The sequence below is a fragment of the Choristoneura fumiferana genome, chromosome 5 (genome assembly GCF_025370935.1).
Source record: "Choristoneura fumiferana chromosome 5, NRCan_CFum_1, whole genome shotgun sequence".
Classification (NCBI taxonomy): Eukaryota; Metazoa; Arthropoda; class Insecta; order Lepidoptera; family Tortricidae; genus Choristoneura; species Choristoneura fumiferana.
In genome coordinates, this window is record NC_133476.1 from 18896682 (window position 1) to 18918520 (window position 21839).

Here is a 21839-nt window from a genome sequence, read left to right on the forward strand (position 1 = left end):
GGTGCTCCAGTGGCATAGATTACAACACTCATACGACTTCAGTCATAGACCGGGTAATCCCCAGCAAAGTAAATTAAAGCTCGTACAATTCTTTCCCTAATTCACATTAAATTTTTCCGCAATTACTACGATACTGTCGACGAAATTGAAAATAAAGGGAGGAAATTACAAATAGGGTGGACAGGTTTATTTGCAGACGGCCAGGACGGCCGGCGACTTAATAGGGATATCGGTCGGGGACCGAGCAACTTAAAGGTAAGTAAACATTGCTTTTATTGCCAAGTCGAGGGCTGCTTATTAAAGATCTAATAGAATATTTAGTACATTTCCTATACTTGCTTTTTTTATTTCTTTTGTGGGTTTACAAATTTAATAAACGAAGAAGGGTCTTTACAAAAGAATCATTGGCGGTTTATAGCGTCAGCGTCCATCCTATCGAACAACCGTCTCAAGAAACCACAGGAAATTGAAAACATTTTTATGTAGCCGAGCGCCAGACCGCGCGTATTTACGATATGGATTATCTTGTAGTATGTATAATAGTATAGTATGTATACTCGGTATGTCTAATCTGTCCATCAAATAAGTCCATTCTCTTCAAACAGACCGTGATCGGATTCACGTTTTGCTGTTCCTCTGGTAGCAACATGGCGCCAAGGTAGCAAGTACTCTTTGGTCCATAAACCGGGGGCTCACAATCAGACATTCCAGCTGGGTTAAGTTCCGATACCCCGGCATGTGGGTGGACACAGAGGAGCTTCGCAATGTCCGAACGTAACCAATGAAAATAATGAGCGAGAATGACATCTACTTACTTTTTCAAACAATTGGTGATCAGCAGATGCACGTCTTGCCGCTCATCAAGTAGCAACATGGCGCCGAGGTAGCCGACCCTTTTGTCCGTAAACCGGGGGCTGGCGATCAGCTTGAGGCACTCCAGCTGGCCAAAGTGCGCCGGGTAACCCAGCATGTGGATGTAGAGGAGCTTCGCGATGTTGCGACATCTGGTGGAGAGAGTGGAGACTAGAGATTGGCCATTCGAATTCAAATTTTAACGGATAAGATCGTGTTTAACTATTTTACCAATTCAAAAGATAGAATGTGTTAGTGGTGGACAAAGATTTTCGTTCCAATATGCGTCGTTTCGTCTGATAGGCGTCGCTGTCGGAACGAGATAGCTGGATATTTGTGGCGACCGCCCTTGCAAACTATTTGAGGGAATGAATACCTTACTTACATTACAGCGTTATGAGAAAGATGATGATGAAGCTATAATTTCGTTTAGAAACCGGCGAGAGAATACTAAATTGTGCCTTTTTTCCCGGACACACAAAGTAAGACCTCGCAAGCACAGTAACATGATTTCTAAATGATCATGAAGCGAATACTAAACTAGGTATAATTTGCTGGCCTCAAAACCTGTTTTAAAGGGTTGGACGTTGTTCAGACGGGAATTAAAAATGAGCCGGTATTTAGTCTTTTATAAATTCAAAGTCCGGCCTGTTAGGCGAAGGTTGCGGTTCCATTATGCTTCCCGCTTGGCAATAAAGGACGTTCAAGGATTTTATGCGGTAACTTACAACGCCCTTGAAGCTTAGGTACTTTACATACACATTTTGCTAATGCAAATTATGTTAATTTCTTATGAAAAATATACAAAAGTTTTTTGTACGCGTGGTCTGGCATCATGATAAGACCTATATAAATAAGTTACGGTTGGGAGTGAAAAGACTCATTTGCATCGATTTATAGGTCTTGACTTGAAGCTGCGATTACAGTTTTTGCGGCATTTATTTTAAGTCCAGTTTATAACTTATGACACTGTAGTTGGAATCCTATCCGAACTTAGTGAATGTGGTCGCAATTTCTAACACAACCAGGCTCATATTCAAGGGCCAGGTACGGATAGGGGGGAAGAGGGGGGGTCGCTGTCCCCCTTCGAAGAATGAAGTTGATTAACCAGAAGGAATGCTCACGAACCTAAGTTCGCGCAGCCTGTATCTTAGGTATATTCTTGGTTTTTATCGTCTGCCCCGCTCCCCTTTTAACAAAAACCCATGTACGTACGTACTTTAAATATTTTAACAAGGTAACCAGGTGACAGTGATAATCTGATAATATGTACTTTTCCATTTCGCAGCCGGCACAAAGATCGGTCGGTAAGACAAAATAATCTCCAAGCCAGTCATCTGTGTCGTTGTTATTGTCATTTGTCTCCTGTCTTGTATATGGCCTCTAGTCTGTTCTAGTGAATGTTGATCTAGCGAACTACACTCAATTTAAAGTAGTAGTAGTAGTAAAGTAGTAGTAGTAGTAGTAGGTGGTAGGACCCTGTGCAAGGTCCGCCCGGATTATTACCACCATCTTGCTCGCTAATCCTGCCGTGAAGCAGCAGTGCTTGCACTGTTGTGTTTCGGCGTGGAGAGTAAGACAGCCGGTGAAATTACTGGCACGTGAGGTATCCCATCTTAGGCATCTAGGTTGGCAACGCGTCTGCAACACCCCTGGTGTTGCAGATGTTAATGGGCGGTGGTGATCTCTTACCATCAGGAGACCCACTTGCTCGTTTGCCATCCAGTCGAATTTAAAAAAAAGTAGTTCTAACAATCCTTACCTCCAAACGCTATCTTCCTCCCTGAAGGTAGACCTAATGTACGCGCACTCCTTGTTGACGACGCTCCGTTCTTCGGCCGCCGTCCTCGCCGCCCGGATCTGCCGGATCAGGTCGCGGAGCCGGGTCGGCGTGGGCATACGCACTGAAACCGGCGCGACTGTTACGGACGGCACACACACAGAGAAGCGTTGATCAGTGCATTGTAGAGTGAGCTTAAAGCTAGGCGGATAGCATAGAAAATTTAATGCAAAGGAAGATGCGTGAAATCGTGGCGATTTTTCGTATCGACCAATTAAAAGTTCATATTGTCGTATACGCCACGAATTTACGCATGTTTCGTTGCATTGTTAGTTGAGTTTAAGGATAATAAATCATTAGGGTGGCCTTCCATTGAAGCAGAGCGGAGACGCGCAGTATCGACTTACAACATTTAATCCGGACAATTTAGTCATAAAAATAGTGGTCAAATTCAGTCATTTAGTCGAATTGGCCCTCTCCCCTTGTAATGTGAAACTGTGATCTACTTAAGACAATATTGTGTAACACATTCGGAATCATAGTGGCTTTCTTTCTTACAAACGATATCGAATGAGGGTAGAAAAAGATGGTAAATTTTATCGCGAACGCCCGCGCGTTGAACTATACGGCCTCTGGATTTCAAGATTTCAACTAAGTAATTACTACTTAATAAATTCCGAGAAATCTGAATTTTGGTAGAGACCTTGGGTACCTCATTAGGAATAGTGTCAAAAGTCCCCATTGATCCCATGTGTGCTAAAAAAGTTATTTAGGGTCAAAGGTCAAAATTTGAGGTTTTTTTTTTCGAAAACGGTAAGCTTAATCAAAAAGTAGCATGGGCAAAAATTATAAGATCTTAAAATGATCTATAATAAATGTGATTAGCCAGATTCTGTAAGTCTCCGCTCAACTTTGCTTCAACTTAGAAGCGAAACTCAAATTGCTTTCACAATTAAGTATACAATTTAGGTATGGCCAGAAATTCCTAAGAAATTAATCCTTTTTTTTTATGAATTAAATTAAAATAGATGACCGATACAGGAGTTTCGCTTCCTATAGTGTTTAAAAAGAAAGAAAAAATGCAGTTGCTGAAAGAAAAAGAGAAGCATCTACGGTAAGAACATACAATTTCGTTAAATATAGTTCCGAGCGTGTGCTGGCACCTCATTTCGCGATTTTTGGCTAACATACGTATCGCATTTCTTCATTTTACACATAAACAACCAAGATCTAATTGAGTAATCTTTTGGTGCTGATCAAAATGCAAAATGAAGTACCAGCCAGCGCCAATGTTAAAACAGGATGAGTACAGTCCAACAAACTAAATCGAGCTAGTAATGTCATGTTGACATCCCATACTTTTGTCAAGGAAAACATAGTGAAATTTCACATTGATTATTAGAAGTTTCCACTCCACCCTGGTACATGAATAAGTTTATTCGGCTATACCTACGGTAACAAGCCTGCTACAATACCTATGTCAATTACAATAGGTCATTAATAGTCATTATTATCATAATATGAGTGACATGTGCGTTAGTTTTTCTACATTCTAGCGCTATTATGATTAAATACGACACTATGGATACAGTATTATTTGAATTTTCCGTTCTCTCTAGTGAAGAGTGAACAAGGCACGGTAAGTAGGTAGGTATTTAAGAAATTTGTGGAATGATCCCCGTAAGCGATAAAGCGTAACACGTCAAATTCCACGTAGGCACGTATGTTCAATAAATAAAGTCGAATAAAGTGCCGCCTTAATAAACCGCAGCAAAAATATTACCAAAACGGCTAGAACGCGTGCCGTTGCTTCGCTTGTCGCTTAGCACTACTTGTCCTTCAGGATTGGTGAGAATGGGGAGCACTGACTGACCTACAAAGAGTCGCGACCTATCGTGCTGGCGGGCCAGTGGCGCTAGACTAGACGCAGCGTAAATGCTACACGCCGCCGCAGAAATTGTAGACCCCTACACGCTACGGAACCCTATACTGAGCATGGTCAGACATGCTCTTGCCAGGTTTTCTCTTTTTAGTTTTTATTTAAAGTTTATTTTCACGGCAGTCGGGATTTAATGCCGCTATTTTAGCCACTAACACTAGACAGTATTCCCAAAGGTTCCGCGCAGAAAGGGCAAACGTAGGAGGTCAGACCAGCCAGATTGAGGCGTCTATACATACATGCTTACTATACCATAGTGTAATCCAGTATCGAATCTACAAACAAAGCGTTTAATTTGCGCTCCCTCAAACGCACCACCTAGGTACTACAGGATGGAATTGAATGCATATGGGTAGAGCAGATTTTATTTTGTAAGTGTAAATTAGACAGGTTATTTGATGATTAATAACTGGTTTCATCATCATCATGACAGCCGAAAGACGTCCACTGCTGGACATAGGCCTCCCCTTATCTTGTACCTTGGGGAAAATGCCTTAGTCGCCACGCTTGGCAGGCGGGTTGGCGACCGCAGTTATATCCGATAGTTCGCGGAGGACGCTGCTGCCCATCCTCAACTCAAACTAAACTGGTTTACACTATGAAAATGCCACAAACTTAATTGCTACAGTTAGGGATGTAGCCGTATCGCTAAGTTCGTAGGAGGCTAGGAGGCAGTGGGTGGAACTAATTTTCACTAACGGTATTGTTAAGTTTGTTTTATAGAGTGATCCCGTGCTTTTTATAATGTTCCGTCTTTATTTCAGTGACGACCTTGCTCTATTGTTTTGTATGCCCTAGTGGGTTTTTAGGACGTGGTTGACGCCTTTTATACCTGTTCTATAGCGAGATAGTGGACTTTAACTATATGTATTACGAACAGTTTTCGCTGGCTGGTAAATAATTTAAAAATAAAGGTTAGATTGCACTCTAGAGTATAATCGTCCCCTTACAACCAGAATCGCTTATCTGCATGAAATGTAGTTTCGAGAAAAACGCATTTAAAGGTTTGCATGCTCTAAAAACCTATAAAAGCTAGTTATACTAAAAACGTCTCTGTGTTTCTATGTAGATAATTTATCCCTTAATAGGATAGGGCTATGTTATTTACTCTATACTCGCGCCGAGTAGGTTAAAATAGGGCTTTTCTTCAAAAGGTACTGCAGATAAGCGATTTTGCCTGTAGACACGTTTTTTTTTTTATCTTCTAAACTAGCAAGTTTACGCAGATATATTGGATAAACTATCATTTTAAGTCCATAATTGAAGCATTTTTCGCCGAATACAGTGTTAAAATGCTTACATGTTTTATACAATTTAAGTTTTTAGTTAAGTCTCAGCGCAAATAAGAGGTATTGGCTGTAAACAAATCGGAATTTACCTCTTAAGCGCGCTTAAAAGTGCAAAATATTTCTAAGATGTTTTGACTCTAGGCTTTTTTTCTGTTTTTCTATCTTATATGCAATGTAGCATTATTCTGTTTTGTTTTTATCATTCAAAGACATATAACTTGTATTTTTCGAAAGAGTTCCATCAATCTATTTCAACAAATAGGTACCAAATAGCTCAAAAATATAAATAAATGAAAACTAGCGAGCTAAAGTCTTAAATATAGTAGTATATTTCTAGTATATGTGAGATATATTACGTTATTCCTTTAATATCATATGTGCTGCTTAATACATTTAATTATGGAACTTTTGATTACATGCATACAACAAAAAACATATTTTATTCAAACATTTTAATAAAAAGGCACTTAGCGTCTCAAGGCTCAAGGCTCAAAGTAACCACTGAAACAGTCATGAAAAAAAGAACCGTAATGGTAATAACCATCAGTCTTCTTCTTCATCAAAACGATAACGAGCATGGATATTCAGGTTTTGATGAACTAAATAGAAAAACATAGGTATAACCAGATCCAGCAGACCGTCGAACTGAACCGCGAGTGTCATTTAGATACCTACTATTTACTACTTCGTATCGTAGGTACGTCGTATCAATGAATAGCTTATCACGGCATAAAACATTTACGTTGTCACACATTTTCATTGTTCTTGGCTTAATATTTGTATAGGTAATATTTTTATCAATTACGACATGTCGTCTGACTTTTTGAGTTTTGATACCAGGCCTGTAACTTTGCAAACCAACCGTCGAACAAGACATGGCAACAGAACCAAAACCAAACTCTGTTGAACCTCTTTCAGTAGAGGAATTTAAACTACCTTCATTAAAAAGCTATACACTAATCCACTGCCAATAAGCGCAGCTAAAACAATAAAGATTTAATTTTTACAAAAAAAATGTTATACCGGAGATTCACCATGGCTGGTTGCACTGGCCTGTGATGAAGACGTTATTGAGCGTGTGCCGGACGTAGTCACAGCTGAGACAAGCAGTGATGAAAAATAACCTTAATGGTAATAATCATCAGTCTTCTTCTTCATCACTGCTTGTCTTAGCTGTGGCTACTCAAACCAGCCATGGATAATTAATATTACCTAAGCCAAGAACAATGAAAATGTGTGACTACGTAAATGTTTTATGCCGTGATAAGCTTTTCATTGATACGACGTACCTACGATACGAAGTAGTAAGTAAGTAGGTTATCTAAATGACAATCACGGTTCATTTTGACGGTCTGTTGGATCTGGTTATATGTTTTTCTATAGCCGCGTATCCATTAGAGCAGCCTCAGGCCGAGCACCGTGAGCCGAGCCATATTTTGTCGGTTTTTTGACCGTGCTCAAAGGAGCCTCAGTCTGAGCCGTGCCTTTGGCAGCGTCTCCACTTGCGCGGCCTCGGAGCGAGGCAGCCGCTCGGCCCGAGGCTGCCTCTAGTGGATACGCGGCTTATTTAGTTCATCGAAACCTGAATATCCATGCTCCTTATCGTCACCTGAAAGATAAACACTGTTAAATTACGGCAAGTGAATCGCTGTTATACATAGATCTGTTCACTCACGAAGGCGCGCCCCTCCACAGCTTATTATTAATGTACACGAGAAAACCTCTTAAGTACTTACACATTGTCTTAGTCTTAGTGTGCGTGACTGACGGTACGCTTGCGACTGAAGCCACGAGGACAAGTTCGAGCTACGCACACATAGACTTGTCGTACGGATACGTTTAGGTACAATTACAATTATAGAATGTGGAGGGGCAGACTTTCGTTAGTGAACATATCTATAATTACCTAAATAAGTTTTTAAAAATTACTTATTATGAATCGTGCTTTCAAGCGTGCACGAACCGACTAAGCTAGCCTACACAAAGTGCACACTACTTTACAATACAGCGCGAAACGTCTAAGCGATACTTAAGCGATTTTGGCTGTAGCGCTTCTTATGGTCGAAGCAAACATTGTTACAAGCAATATCGCCTATATTATATTTAGTTTGTTTTCGCTGTTGCAATAATTGAAATATAAAGTAATGCTCAACAGGCGAAACCTACTAACATTATTTAGCACTTTTAGGCAGTACTCAAATTGCATTTTTATTGAAATCTTAACATTCCAAAATCGCTTGTTTGACATAAAATATTTTTGCTGTTGTAAAATAAAAAAAAATGCTGTTTAACCAACGCGTAGTTGTTTTTGGCTGTTGGTTTTCTTAAAATCGGCTTTAAGTGAGCTTAAGAAAAACGTAACTCGGTATTGGAGTATCGTACAGTAAAACGGGTTTCAACAGCATGTAGATCTTGGAAAGTACATTCTAACGATATACTTAACTCAGTTTTTCCCAAAAGTGACTTTAAGCGATTTTGGTCGTAAGGGGGGGTATGCAGTAATTTGTGTTATTGTGTTAATTATTATTTGTAATCCTTTCGACGAATGTTTTGACTATTTTAATTTATTATTTCTTTTTTATATATTCTCTATTGAGTATGACATGGTTAAGTAATATATGTTTCCTGATTATTTTTGTATAGTATAGAGCATGCCCTGCCTAGTGTAGCACTTAACCTCTGTTTGCGTGCCAATAGTTGGCAAAATGTGTGCGACTACGTAATATGCTAAGAACCAATTTGTACCACATTTTATGCAAATAAAAACTTTGACTTTGACTTTGACAGGTATTATATATTCAATTCACATAGTGCAAATATAGTATTACTTATTCTATTAATGTTCTTAATCAGTTACACACAATCCATATTACAAGGTTAGTTGTTTGCGCGTACTAACACTACCAAACTCATTAAGTGCAAATTATTACTACTTATTTGTCCAATTCCATAAATGGAAGCATAAATATCAAATGACCATATTGTTTGTTTATTCAATGTGTTTGTGTTCTAGCTACAGTGTATTAAAGTAAAATATATATTTTAAACAGAAAATAACTGGTTTTAACTTACCTCTTTCTATTGCCTCATTAACCACTTGCTTTATGGTGGCAATATTAAATGCCGGGTTGAACCTGTGAAGAAAAAAGTAATTAATAGAAATAGGTACTTTACTTTATTCATGTCATTAAATAATGTATGTATGTATGCCATACTATGGCAAAACAAGGACTGGAACCTATGACATTATGTAAGACCAACTTATACCCTTGTTTTATACAAATAAAAATATTTTATTTGATTTGACATAGGTACCTAAGTTTAATAACAACTAAGGATTATGAGGACTACCTTGTAATTTTGAAAGGAGGCCTGTTAGACCGGGAGATGGTGACACAAAATATTAGATGATTTGTACCACTATGGCGGTCCTTCAGGGGTCTAATTATGGAATGACAAAAAAGAAAATGATGGTCATAGCGCTGGTACCGGCGGCCCAATCGCGTGGGCGTTAATCGAATGTGTCGGATAAATAACGAAAATAGAACGAAACATTAACGAAAAATGAAGCTGGAAAGGTCATCTACAATATGTAGGTACAATCTAAGTTGTCCATAAATCAGTTCAGGAGTGTCCGAGAAAATCATCTGTGACAGATGGACAGACAGACATACAAAAACTCAAGTGATTCTATAAGTTTGGTTTTCATTGGAACCCTAAAAACAAATTAATAATTGGCCCTCAGGATGTACCTACATTACACAAAAATCAATGAATTGAATATGAAGTGTACAATTTTTTAATGTTAATGGCCGGGGACTGACTACAGTTGAAATGCCATGGAATTACCTTTTAAAGAATTACTGTGGATGTGTTCAATTAATTATGCTTAATGTATCTCAAACACTAATCTCAACTTAAATTATTTTATCTCTACAGAAAATAGTCAATAAAACTAAACAAACATGCCACATGATGGGTTCAGTGTATTTGATTTTGTAGGTTTCTTTTCAGCCAACAAGGGTTCCATTGACAGGTCAAAGCCTCTCCTTCTTCTTTTCTACATATCCTTCACCTTGGCATGTTACCCACTAATGTCATTCACACTTATTACAATCACATATCCATAAATCCTTCAATTCAAGTGATAAAAAAAACTGGCATTGGTTCATATAATTCCAAATTCAGGGATAAACTTAAAAATAAAAAATTAAAGGCTTTAATTTTTGCATGTAGTTGTATCTTAGGCATACAGCGGATTAACCCCTTGTATGTGGAATCTAAAAAAAAAAAATCTAGTCTCATTTGTTTTGATAAGTACAAATTCTGCTGATTTCAATTATAAAAATTGCCTTAAATTTGGCATGGATCCTTATCATACACAAACAAGAGACATTCAGGTATTTTGACCTTTAGGTTGAAATTGATTACTAACATGTCATTGTAGACAATTAGGATCAATAACACCTAGGTATATTGGACTAACTGCAGGCGATTGGAGAATGATAGTTGTATCACTATTCATGACCCAATTTCAAACAATATTAGCATTCATTACTGTTAATTGAAGATGCCAAAGCAGATATCTGCTTGATGAGTTAAATAAATTTCCTTTAATATTAAATACTGTTATGTTATGTATAATTGATATATTGTAATTTCATGAACTTTACCATGATGTAACCAAAGGACATTAAACAATGAGTTGTGTATTGAAGTAAGTCAGCGCAAGGCCTGTAGGAAATTTTATCATGTGGCCCTTGATTTGCTTCAAGTTTATAGTATAAGTAAAATATTATAGTCTATAATTTTGATACCATCTCTTTCTTTGACGGTGGTTTCATGTTGGTTTTGTGGTGGCAGTATTGTACTTAATACTTACACATTGATTAAAATAAAAAAAACATGCTTCTATTAAAATTTAGATTTTTACAATCGAGAGCATTGGTCCGCGGGGCCTAGACGGGTGGGGGGACCGTAGCATTTGCTACTCTTGCTACATGGCTGATCCACCACTGACAAAGAGACCAAAAAGCCAAAAGGATGAGTTGCCATAGCCTTAAATTATCACATTATTTCTCTGCTCACTCATCATGTTGATAGGTAGATACAAAAGGTGAAAGCACTAATTGAAACAAGGTCCTTATTATGGCCTGAGATTCTCATTATAAATGTATTAACCCATTCTACAAAGATTTAAAGAGTTTACAAAATCATAATAAATATGAATTCAGTATCCTTAAAATTTCGTGTGAATTCATTTTGTTTATTTATTTTTTCAGTGTCCTGGTTTTTCTTGTTACATGTTCTTAATGAAATATGTCCCTTCACTTCTATTTGTTTTTGGTTTCGACAAAATATTATAACACTAATTGAGATCATGATAGGTAAATGGAAAAGCTGTAGAATAATGGTAAGTAACCAATTGGACTTTTAGAGTTACAAAAATTATAAAATAATTACCCGGATTCCGCGCCGTTCATATTGTAGACTTAAAGTAGATGACGATATCACTGGTTTTTCTCGGAGATCACAAAATATGGAGAAAAGATGCACTGACGGATGCAACTTATTTCGGGGGATAGATAATAAACACACTTGAACGCAGTTTTCACTTGAACACTCTTACATCGAAACCAAGGAAACTAAGGAAGAATTTACAAGTATAAAATCAAGTTTATAAGCATTTTATCCGTCACAAACCATAAAAATGTACGAGAGAAATCGCATGCCACCTTTGATTCACTTCTGTCATAATTTCACCTTAATTAATTAACGAAGCCATGATAACTACATAGGTCATGTTTTTAGTGCACAAAAGATATTATTTATTGTATTTTTGCCGCTGAATTGTTTATCACAGTTTCAGAAATAAGTCAGAAATATTACGGCTATCGCCAGCTGACATTTCCCTGTGCGTTGTACAAAATTCAACATGGCTGCCGTGACTCGTCGCATGACGTTCCTCAAATTATAGTCAATTTAAGTCCTTTTGTGTTTTTATATGTAAATGTTTTTATTATTCGCTCGTGAATAAAATTTAAACTATAAATATAAAGAAACACTTACTCCAAATCGTCAGAATAACTAAACTTGTTTTATTAAATTCTGATTTGACTAACGTAGAAAAGTAGCGCAACGTGGAAAGGGAAAAGTTTTCAGGAAATAAAAGCGATTTTCCAATATTACTTTTTTCGCGATAGTTTTTCACAACATTAGACAAAGCAATATCGCACTTATGTCTGACTTTTTACGTTGTCTATTCTTTTGCCAGTTTAGGTAAAGCAAATAAGGACCTACCTTCTGTTCTGTTCTGGCGGCAGCACACTCCAATCAACTTCATACATAGGGTATGCCATATTTATTTGGAATTACGGGCACAAATACACACTAAAAACCTAACATTTCACAAACACTACACAATCCCACAACAGTGCAAACTGTACTGTTATCAGTGTTTTATCAGGTGCAGGTGGTAGATACCCCACAAATATCTAGTAATTACATTATCTCTTATCAAAGGTACACTTATCACTAAAAAAGGACAGCAATATAGTCACCGTTCAGTTAAACTTTTATTCTTACAATGTCAATATGTATGTACAAAACAATGGATCGCGTCGCATCGTTATCTTAATAGGAAAACTCATTATTATTCATTGTATATCAACCATGATATTTTATGGCGGAGGTGTCGCATTGATTTCATAAGTTTTCGTCGTGGTTGCGAGGCAGCCGCTCGGAGCTGTTCCTCTTGATGCAGTCCACGAGCCACCGAATGCCCTCGTCGACGCCGTCACTGCAACAACACCACATTACCATAATAATCTTTCGCTCCGTTTTATCTGCGAACTGTTTACAATGTAAATATTTATTCGAAAACCTCGAAACCTTGTGTTTCCAATAATTGGATGTAGAATTTAAATATCAAAAAAATCTGTAAATTAAATGTAACTAATCAATGCATGTTATTTACGTCTACTTCGGGTAATATTTATTTAATACCTTATTGCTACTGTGGAAGAGCGGGATTTCCTGACACAGGTGTATTCACTTACTAGGAAATTCCGGCCCTGTTTAAAAATATTATTTCATGTTTACCTGAATAAAGATTTTTGATTTTTTGAATTTTTGAAATACGCTACGAAGTATAGGTAATATTATGCAACTAAAAAAACGTGTGCAGAAAATGTTGAAAACGAATTTGCATAGTTTAAGCCGTAGCCTCTTATATTCAGTGTCATACACAGAATTTTGTTTGTGTTTAATAAGTTTTTTTTTGTATTTTATGCAATACAACTTTAAATTGTTAACTCGTAACCACACGTGCAAGACAACTACGCTTGAGCGACACGTTATGCCTTTTCATGCAAAAACCTGCCTTCTCCAATTTACATATAAATCAACATACATAATTATGTCCCAACTATCAGCAAAAGCACAGGAGGCCTTCAATTAAACAAACAATTCAATATGTTTTTGTAGGATTATTTGGTGACAGTCAATCAGAGAGAGAGTATAACAGTCTTGTGTGGTGAATTGCACATACCTATTTATGTGCGTGATATATGTATAACGATTTTCTGGGAAGCGAGTTTTATACTTCGTATAAAAAGAGCAGAAGGGCGAGTTTTTGCATGAACACAAATATGTGTGGCACAATCATAGCGGTCTTACAGGTGTGGTTGCTCCTCCGAGGTTGCTTAGTACCTGCTACAAGGTAAAAGGCCGTTGTTTATTGATATTAATATCTGCAAAGCAACATCTAAAATGTCACCAATTAATTTTTTGGACACATTTTTATGGTGCCAGACCAAATTTTTCCTCACTCAAAGAAATCGTGTATGAGTTTAATGTTCTTTATGACCGCAGGAAGGAAAAGTTTAATTATATTATTTATTAGTCCATTATTTATAAATCAGTTAGTCATTAGATTATGTCCGATTGGGGGGGGGGGAGAGGTTTTAAGATAGGCGATCAAGCAAATCACTTAACCATTTTTACGAACAAGGTTTAAATTAAAAACGATACGTACAGTCACCAGCACCAATATCTGACGCAACAAGCGTGCATAAATATCTGATATGACTCTATTTCCAGGGCCGGACGGAAGTGTCAGATATGTTTGCACGCTCCGCTGTGGCAGATATTAACGCTGGTGACTGTACAGCAGTAGAGTAGGACCAGTAAATTGGCAGCAAATTAAAAAAAAACGATTGGCAACACATTTCACACATTTCTTGCTATGTATGGTAACATTTACAGCTGTCAATCTATTTCGCCTAATTCTACACTCGACTATAATACGTAACTGGGGGCAAATATGCGAGCAAACATTCATTCATACACGCGAAGTGATGAAATTTGAAGTGCGACGGTGAATGCCCAGCTTTAGATTTGTTGCAATAGGGAATATTACTGCAATGTAAATGTGTCTGTATGCCTTCAGAAGGCAGCACTAGCACAAACCATAGTGTTTTGGATGTCTTAAATGTCTTATGTCTGTAGGATGCCATAATATCAATTATTTCAATAGCTCTATCATTACTGTCTTATCTATGTAAAAAATATCATGTTATTTTGTTACTAATAAATAGGGCCCGTAATTTTACGTGCGGCTATTGACAGACTGTAAGGAGAGAGCACCGATTTTGTATCGATGTTATCGACAAATCGATAGTTTTTTTTGAAGTTTATGTTTTTATTGAATGAAACCTCAATCTTTCCGATGATACTTTTTTCAGCGGTGAATGATGACCAAAGTTCGAAATATCGGAAAGTTTAATCCGTTTAAATTGCTTTATTGATATCACTATAGTTACAAATACCTTTATATTTTATAACTTGAGAAAACATCCCTCTGAGACCACTTAACCTTAAGTAGCTTGTTTGCCTACCCTTTGATAAAATAAAAGAGAAAATATTATTTTGTATTCCTTTAGTTCTTATCATAGCCAATATAAAGTATTTTATAATAATATTCCAAGCAAAAATATATTTACAATTATGTTTTAAAGTTACAACATAAATAAAAAAAAACTATCAATTTGTCGATAACGTTGATAAAATCCGGGCCCTACTAATAAATATGTCATGGTCCATCACGGCCACAAAATATAAAGAGAACTGACGTTGTCATCGCGGTTTATTTACGGTTTGTGCTAGTGTAGCCCCCTGCGCAGTGTTTTTCGTAATATTCTGTATTCAATTTTGATTTACATTGCTGCTTGTTGGACAGATTTTTGGGGTTGCCAGAACGAAGTCTGCTTTAAATTGCTACTGCCAGGACTCGTTGGTTTTACTCTAGTGTTTTGCTGTTGGTTTGAGCTGTATTAAAAAAAAATATTAACTAGACACCCATTACTCAGAAAGAGTAGAGAGCTAAGAAAGGGGAATGGACTAAGGCTATAACTGAATTCTAGTGAATTAAGTGTGTAATGGGTGTTTCTTATGCAACATACTAATGTTAATGTTAATGTCAAGTCTAAACCTAGCAGTAGAAATTTCAGGATTTCATGGCAATTTCGGGTTGAAAACTAACCTTTGTGTTACACTAGCGATACAGCTTGAACTAATGGGTATAGAGATAGGCTTAGGTAGAAGCGGGCTATTTTCCGCAACTCGACGACTTGTGCGCCTATTTTGCATGATTATCTAATGAGGGTAGCGTGAAAAATAACACGCACAAGCCAACACTCTCAATTTTGCGTACTGTAAGTTCGTGGTACTTTGCCCTGAAGGGTAACTTTGTCCTTTGGGATTAACTTGGTCCTGGTTTTATTATTGCTTTGAGAATATGGGTCCTTGCCATGTGGTTGGTGTTAATTGATCAATCGCGTTTTTATGTTTTTATTTTGAAATTTATTTCACGTTTTTATGTGGTTTTTATATGGGCCAAACACCAAAGTAACCCTCTGATGGGGCCTTACGGTATTTATAATTTTAAATAGTAGGATTATTAAATACCCAGTCAATGCAGAAGTGGCCATTAGCATGATATCCCTCGCCCCGATTAGGTGTGCGTTCTGGTTGAATATCGGCTTGACAGTGTGCACGCCCATGCAATCTGGAATGTCTTGTTTGTTTGCCAGCACGAGCAGAGGAACTCCTGACAACTGCTCCGATGCTATCATTCTGTCTGCAATATAAATGGAATTGAATTTAATGCATGCATTGTTGTGTCAATGAGGGCTACCGTTTTCGCGCTCACCAGTTGGCGCCACTGTAGACAAAGGTCCTGCCTGAAGTATAGTGGTTAGTTTGTTACGGCCGTGAAAACAAAATTTACATTTAAATCATATTTAATACCTTAAAACCGTACCATAAAAATATCGAGCATGCCACAGTGTTGCGTAGTCTCGTTTTGTTCGGAAAAAAGAGAAGACAAAGGTTTCCGAAAAACATTGCCCCGTAACGCGTATTTGCCATAAGTAATTTCAGATATTGCAAAATATTAACAAAATTATTCTAATTATAAATAAACCCGCATAGCTCACCCAAAAACAGTGACATTTGACATTTTGGAGACCTCTTGCTACACTAGCGCCTCTAGCGGCGAATTCAGAAGTGATAGCCCTCAGTGGATTATTTCTACCAGAGATGTGCAATGATGTGTTGTCATGAACCAATGGTAATGCTTTATTTATCCTCGCTCTGCTGAGCTGTTTCCAGTAGAGCAGTGCTGCTTGCTGACTGAAGATTAGATGTTCTAGGTGGGTCTAGATTTTAGGGCTGGATTAGTATAAATTGTCATTGTTTAAGCAAACCAGTTAATGGCTGATACTGACCAAAGGTTTCCTTGGATTCGGATATTCTCTCTCTGTCTGATGAATCTACAATGTAGATCACTGCATGACATTCAGCAAAGTACTGAAAGAGTAAAAAAACAGAATGAATTTCTTTTGTTTTCTTCTTGGTAAAAGAATGTATTTTAAAAATTATCATTCTTATCCCTTTCAACCAAACTGATATGATTGTGAGGGATAACTATAATTAAATTTGAACTTTATTCTTGTCAGTTTCTCAAGGTCCACTATTGTAGTCCTTTTCATACTTGACTAGGTTGGAAAGGGTAATATTAATATTTTATTTGCATGTACAGTAGGGCCTCGGTAATCCGGACTCCCGCTTGTTTGGTGATCGCTGTAATCCGGCCGGGCAATGGGTTTCGTGAGGGAGTCGGGCAGGTGTAGGTGCAGGCTGCCATGAGCCAATGCGTCGTTAGTCTTTTGTTTATCGCCTTTATCGCCTTTCGTGTAGTACGTACAGTGTCAATTACATACTATAATCCAGACGCCTCGATAATCCAGAAAGGGTTTTGATTTTGGTCTCCAGGTTACCGAGGCCCTACTGTAGATATAGATGCTGCTAGTATCAATTAATTAACTTTTCAATGCCACGGTAGGCCAGCCAGACACAGATGACAAAATATATATCTATGGCACAATTTTCAGCTGTTATGTTTTGCCAACGGTAGTGTTGAAAAGGTTAATTTCTGCATGATCAATCTATCAAAGAACATACTACAGTGCTGAAAGTAGCGGCATATGAAGTTAACTTGAACAGTCACCACTGGTAACCTCACCTCACATCTTGATTTGTTTTGTTGCACTTGTCATATTTCATTTTAATCAACTTCCAAAGGTCTAATTGATTTGAACTTTGTTTTACATATTATACAGGTTGGATGACAGACAATGCAAGTATAGTCAACAAAAAGTAGTGAGCAATTATAGCTTGTATTTAAAAAAAAAACTTCATATGCAAAGTCAGTCTTGATATAGCACTGTACTTACTTTGTCCCACAGCGACTGCAGTTCCACTTGGCCGCCTAAGTCCCAAAAGCTCAATCTAACTCCGTCCACATCAATTTTACCTATATTCAGTCCAACTGTCGTAGTAATCCTATTAGGGTTCATAGCTTTGTACTTTTTCGTAAACTTGGTTTTAGTAGCCTCCAGGTAAGTCTGAAAAAAGACAGCTTGATCTAAGTAACGTGAATAAAATGATTACTGTTAAATATATGCGTAACATTATGATTTTTAAAAGGTCTCTACAAAGTACCGTTTTCCCTGCATTGTCGAGTCCTAAAATTAACACGCAGTATTCATCTTTCTGAACTAGATATTTATAAAAACCATGTAATAAGGTGTACATTTTGCTGCATGTTTTAGAAACTTGTTGCTTCGTAACTTAAATACTTTTTAAATAAAATGTATGTACGTGTAAACATTGGATGATCAGGTAAACGTCATTTTGATTGACATTTGTGAGTTGAGTGACCTGACGTCACGATGCCGGTGACGATGGATGTGACTGCGTTCATTGCTCATAGCAAATTCAGTTCAAATTGTCTACGTCTCACTGTAACTATAGGTACTGAAATCGCTAAAATATATATGGTAAAGCAATAGCTGTTTTTAGATAAATTATTGTAAAACGCTTTATTTCTTTTGTGTTCCGTCTATAACTAGCTAGTCTAGTCTAGCCTATAGCTGGAAAAAGATTTGGTTCTTTGGCATAGCTTCCTTTGTCTTTTCTTACTTAAAAGTGAATAATACTGTTTAAGATAATATAATAAACGCATAAATTAGATATTGACTAATGATGGGTCGTCTTTTTTAGTCATTATTGATTATCATTGTTTATTTTTATTGTTGATTATTTAAGTCGAAAACCACCGACCATCACCGATATTATAAAAAAATACACATTTCTCTGCATGTAAAACTGCTCTACTGTGACTCCATATACGAACATATTACAATTTTTTTTGAATAAGTATAAAACCTTGGTTTTAAAATGACAATCGTAATAAAATAATGAAAATAATCAATGAATGACTGACTATCAATGACTGAATGGTCGAAACTGTAGCAATTTAAAGAGACCAATTATAATTTAGAATGCCTAAAGCACCATCTAATGTTGCAAGTACGAAGACGAGCACTTACGGAACGTCTGACGAAACCATATGTACGCCTCGTTTAGTAAGCTTGACTATTGTTCTGGAAGGCGAAGCCGAAGGTCCAGGTTATGCGGATTGTCTTTTTTTAGCACTGTTTAATGGCCAAATTGTATTGGACGGTAAATGGCAGAAAGGTTATACGCTTGAAAGCGAAGCTTTAGCTTTAAATCTTCACGACCTTTCTTCTCAATTATTAGTTGCCGATAAACCATTAATTTTATTGCTTCGCGCTATTGCTGGCAAGGGGTCCAAAGATCCAGACCCTTTGCTACATGCAGATAATCGCGCCGGAGCATCGGTGGATTTGTTTCCTTTAGTACTTGGGGAAGAAGATGTTCACATAACAGTACCGTTGGTTTCCATCACAACCGGTGCAAATATAGGCTGCACTGTTGAGGTCACCGCGCGCTCGAGTGGCGTTACGCCGTTGTATAAAGCCCCTCTTCTTATGACAATGGTATCTGGACACTGCCTACCTCCAGCTAGAGACGGAACAGTTTATATGGCCGGTATTGGTCTCGATGGTGTATACGAACCACAGGCGATAAATTTTGGGATGTCTTTAAGCTCGCACACTGCTACTAAGGTTGTCTGGGCGACTGCGAACACCGGTGGATATGCTGCAAATACAGCACTCAATGTTCCAAACGAGGATATATTTGTACCCGAAGATTTGCAGCCACAGACTACTTCAAATTGTACATCTGTGTATTGGAACTGCATGAAACGAATTTTAGTAGATCCCGTACTCCTTCGTGATAGATTATCTACTCCTCTCTTGATAGAAGTAGCTGGAGTTCCAAGATTCGGAAAAATCGATGTTCGTGGACGATACATGGGATTTATTGACGTAGGCGTTTTGTTAGAGCCCGGCCAGTTTGGTGTGAGCACATCTACCAAGCTATTGTTTTACAATGAAGCCGATTTACCAGAAAATACAAAACCCTTGCTGGAATTACCACCTATAAGCGCGAAAGTTAGTGCACGTGATACAGATTTGATTAAAGATGAATATGGTCATAGCGCCTATGTTGTAATTAGATTTGATCTGGTAGAACCACTTGTACCAAAATGTAAAATAGCGTGGTTATTTGAAACTATGCGCCTTCCGCTTCCCGAAGGACCTACAGTGCCATGTAATGCACTGCACGTAGATCCACCCCCAGAAGATCCTACTGTGGACGTTAGGAAAGTACGGAAGGATGGAGGGGCATTGGCTGTACACAAAGAACTCGGTTCGATGGCGTGCCGAGGTGCGGTGCCCATGGGCCAGAGTATCAAGCGCACAGCGGCAAACCGCCTTTTGATGCGCGTACGGACGATGCTCAGACAGTTCCCGCCGGGTGATTGTTCCTACATTGAATGGCAGGATACGGTAACGGGCCAGCATGCTGCAACTAGACGTGCTGTGACGGCATCATTTGCACCGCAACCTCCACCACCTCGACCACCTTCCCTTGTCGCCGCGTCTCGCTGTCGAATAGCAGATGACAAGAGAATAATAGACCACCACATTAAAACACAGTTAGAGGCTAATGCTGGACACCCCAGGTCGCTTCTGTCGAAGGCTTTAGCTTGTCTGGAAGCAAGGAATGATAGTGAAGCTAGAAATTACTTTTTGGAAGCACTAAGTGTTCAGCCAAGAAATAGATTCTTGCTGTGGATATTCGGCGCCCAAGAATTTGACAAAGGGCCAGACGCAAGCGATGCTGCGGATGCTGCTTTGCGAATTGCTGTAAAAGGTGACTATTCTGATGGAACATCTAATGCAATAGGCTGGGCAGCGTTGCACGCATTCTATCATTTCAATGGCAAACAATGCTCAGCGTTTGTAGCTGGAAAGAAAATGAGAAAGTCTTATGAGCTTGCGCGAGAATGGAAGAAGTTTTACCAACTGTGGATCGTGACCAGCGGAGAAGAAGAAACTTTCTGGATACCAACTGTTATAGCAACATTTAATCCATTACTGATCGCAGCAGCTTTATTCCTTTGCTTGAGGTGTTATAGCTTCGCCGAGAGGCTGTTAAAGTGCGTTGAATCAGGCTGCGCTACCAAAGGAGCACGTATAACTTCAAAAAATAAAATCGGCCCTGATGTTCATTACCTCCGTGCCGCATCGCTCTTGCTTAGACGGCAATATGAAAAGGCGTTGGAAGTGACTAAAGAAGGCGTAAAAAGATTTGGTCCAAGTGCGATGATGTCTCAGATGCAGACTAGTTGCTTGGCTTGTATCAATGGCTGGGACGGGGTCTGTGAAGCTTCGTTCCTGGAATCAGAAAGGGCAGGAGCATTGCAATGCCCTGCCTTACTTTACCAAGCTGCTTTGTCGGGTTTCAAAGTTCATCCAAAGCTGGCTTTGCAGAGAGCGGCTCGTTGCCACAAAATAGCTCCAGGACCGTATTCAGCTCTTCTCATTGGGCGAATTTACGCCTTACTGGGTGAGCATACTTGGGCGGAACGCTGGGCCGCGGTTGCAGTCAAGTCTGAACCTTTGCTGGCTGATGGTTGGGTGATTCTAGCTATTCTAGCGATGCACGAGAGAGATGTGGACAAAGCTAGGACCATGATTCGCACAGCGAACCAGGTTGGTCCTGTCAGCCCGGATATTAGACAGGAGATGGAAGAAATGATAGAGACTATCAAAATGGACGCTTTGCCCGATGCTTTAGTTAAAGACTTGTGTCTTTGTGATTATTATTAATTCTTTGTAGATTGCTTATTGAAGTAAACAAATATCACTAACAATGATTTTATTTACGAGTGTAGGCAGCTGAATAGCCGAGATATACCTATTTGGTAATTGTTTTCGCGTTAAGACAGATTCCTCGGAAGTGCAGAGAAATGTTGAAAGGTGATCTGGTTTTATGTAAGTACTTTGCTACTCGAGTGACGTAGCGAACGAAAGTACGGTGGTTAACTAACTGTGCCACGGAAATAGAAAATGTCATGGTGCTATTAATATCGCGCTTCGTTCGACTCAAAATTTTCATAGTAAACCGTATGTTATCTTTA

General features: G+C 38.3%; 3 protein-coding genes across 8 annotated transcripts in view; 1 reads left to right on the forward strand and 2 right to left on the reverse strand.

Moving 5' to 3' along the window:
* Positions 1–12339, reverse strand: part of AP-1gamma (adaptor protein complex 1, gamma subunit) — a 28836-nt gene extending 16497 nt beyond the window's left edge. For 2 of the 6 annotated variants that reach the window (XM_074088291.1, XM_074088293.1), the window contains exons 1-4: positions 12161–12339; positions 8933–8994; positions 2615–2756; positions 816–1004 (exon numbers count right to left, since the gene is read on the reverse strand). In XM_074088291.1, coding sequence (XP_073944392.1) covers positions 816–1004; positions 2615–2756; positions 8933–8994; positions 12161–12219 — 452 coding nt within the window. In that variant the 5' untranslated portion in view covers positions 12220–12339. Of the gene's footprint in view, positions 1–815; positions 1005–2614; positions 2772–8932; positions 8995–11323; positions 11801–12160 lie in introns of those variants that run through there. The other 4 variants (XM_074088292.1, XM_074088289.1, XM_074088294.1 and 1 more) reach the window with 3 other exon arrangements.
* An 83-nt stretch (positions 12340–12422) lies between these two features.
* On the reverse strand, positions 12423–18143 carry Arfrp1 (ADP-ribosylation factor related protein 1). The gene is made up of 5 exons (XM_074088303.1): positions 17924–18143; positions 17656–17826; positions 16648–16729; positions 15827–15998; positions 12423–12659 (listed from the first exon to the last, which is right to left on the reverse strand). The coding sequence occupies exons 1-5, from the start codon at positions 18014–18016 to the stop codon at positions 12566–12568; spliced, it is 612 nt and encodes a 203-aa protein (XP_073944404.1). The 5' UTR covers positions 18017–18143; the 3' UTR covers positions 12423–12565.
* A 410-nt stretch (positions 18144–18553) lies between these two features.
* On the forward strand, positions 18554–21777 carry LOC141428333 (uncharacterized). The gene has a single exon (XM_074088288.1). It carries the CDS (start codon positions 18766–18768, stop codon positions 21526–21528), a length of 2763 nt encoding a protein of 920 aa, XP_073944389.1. The 5' UTR covers positions 18554–18765; the 3' UTR covers positions 21529–21777.
* Positions 21778–21839: the final 62 nt, after the last annotated feature.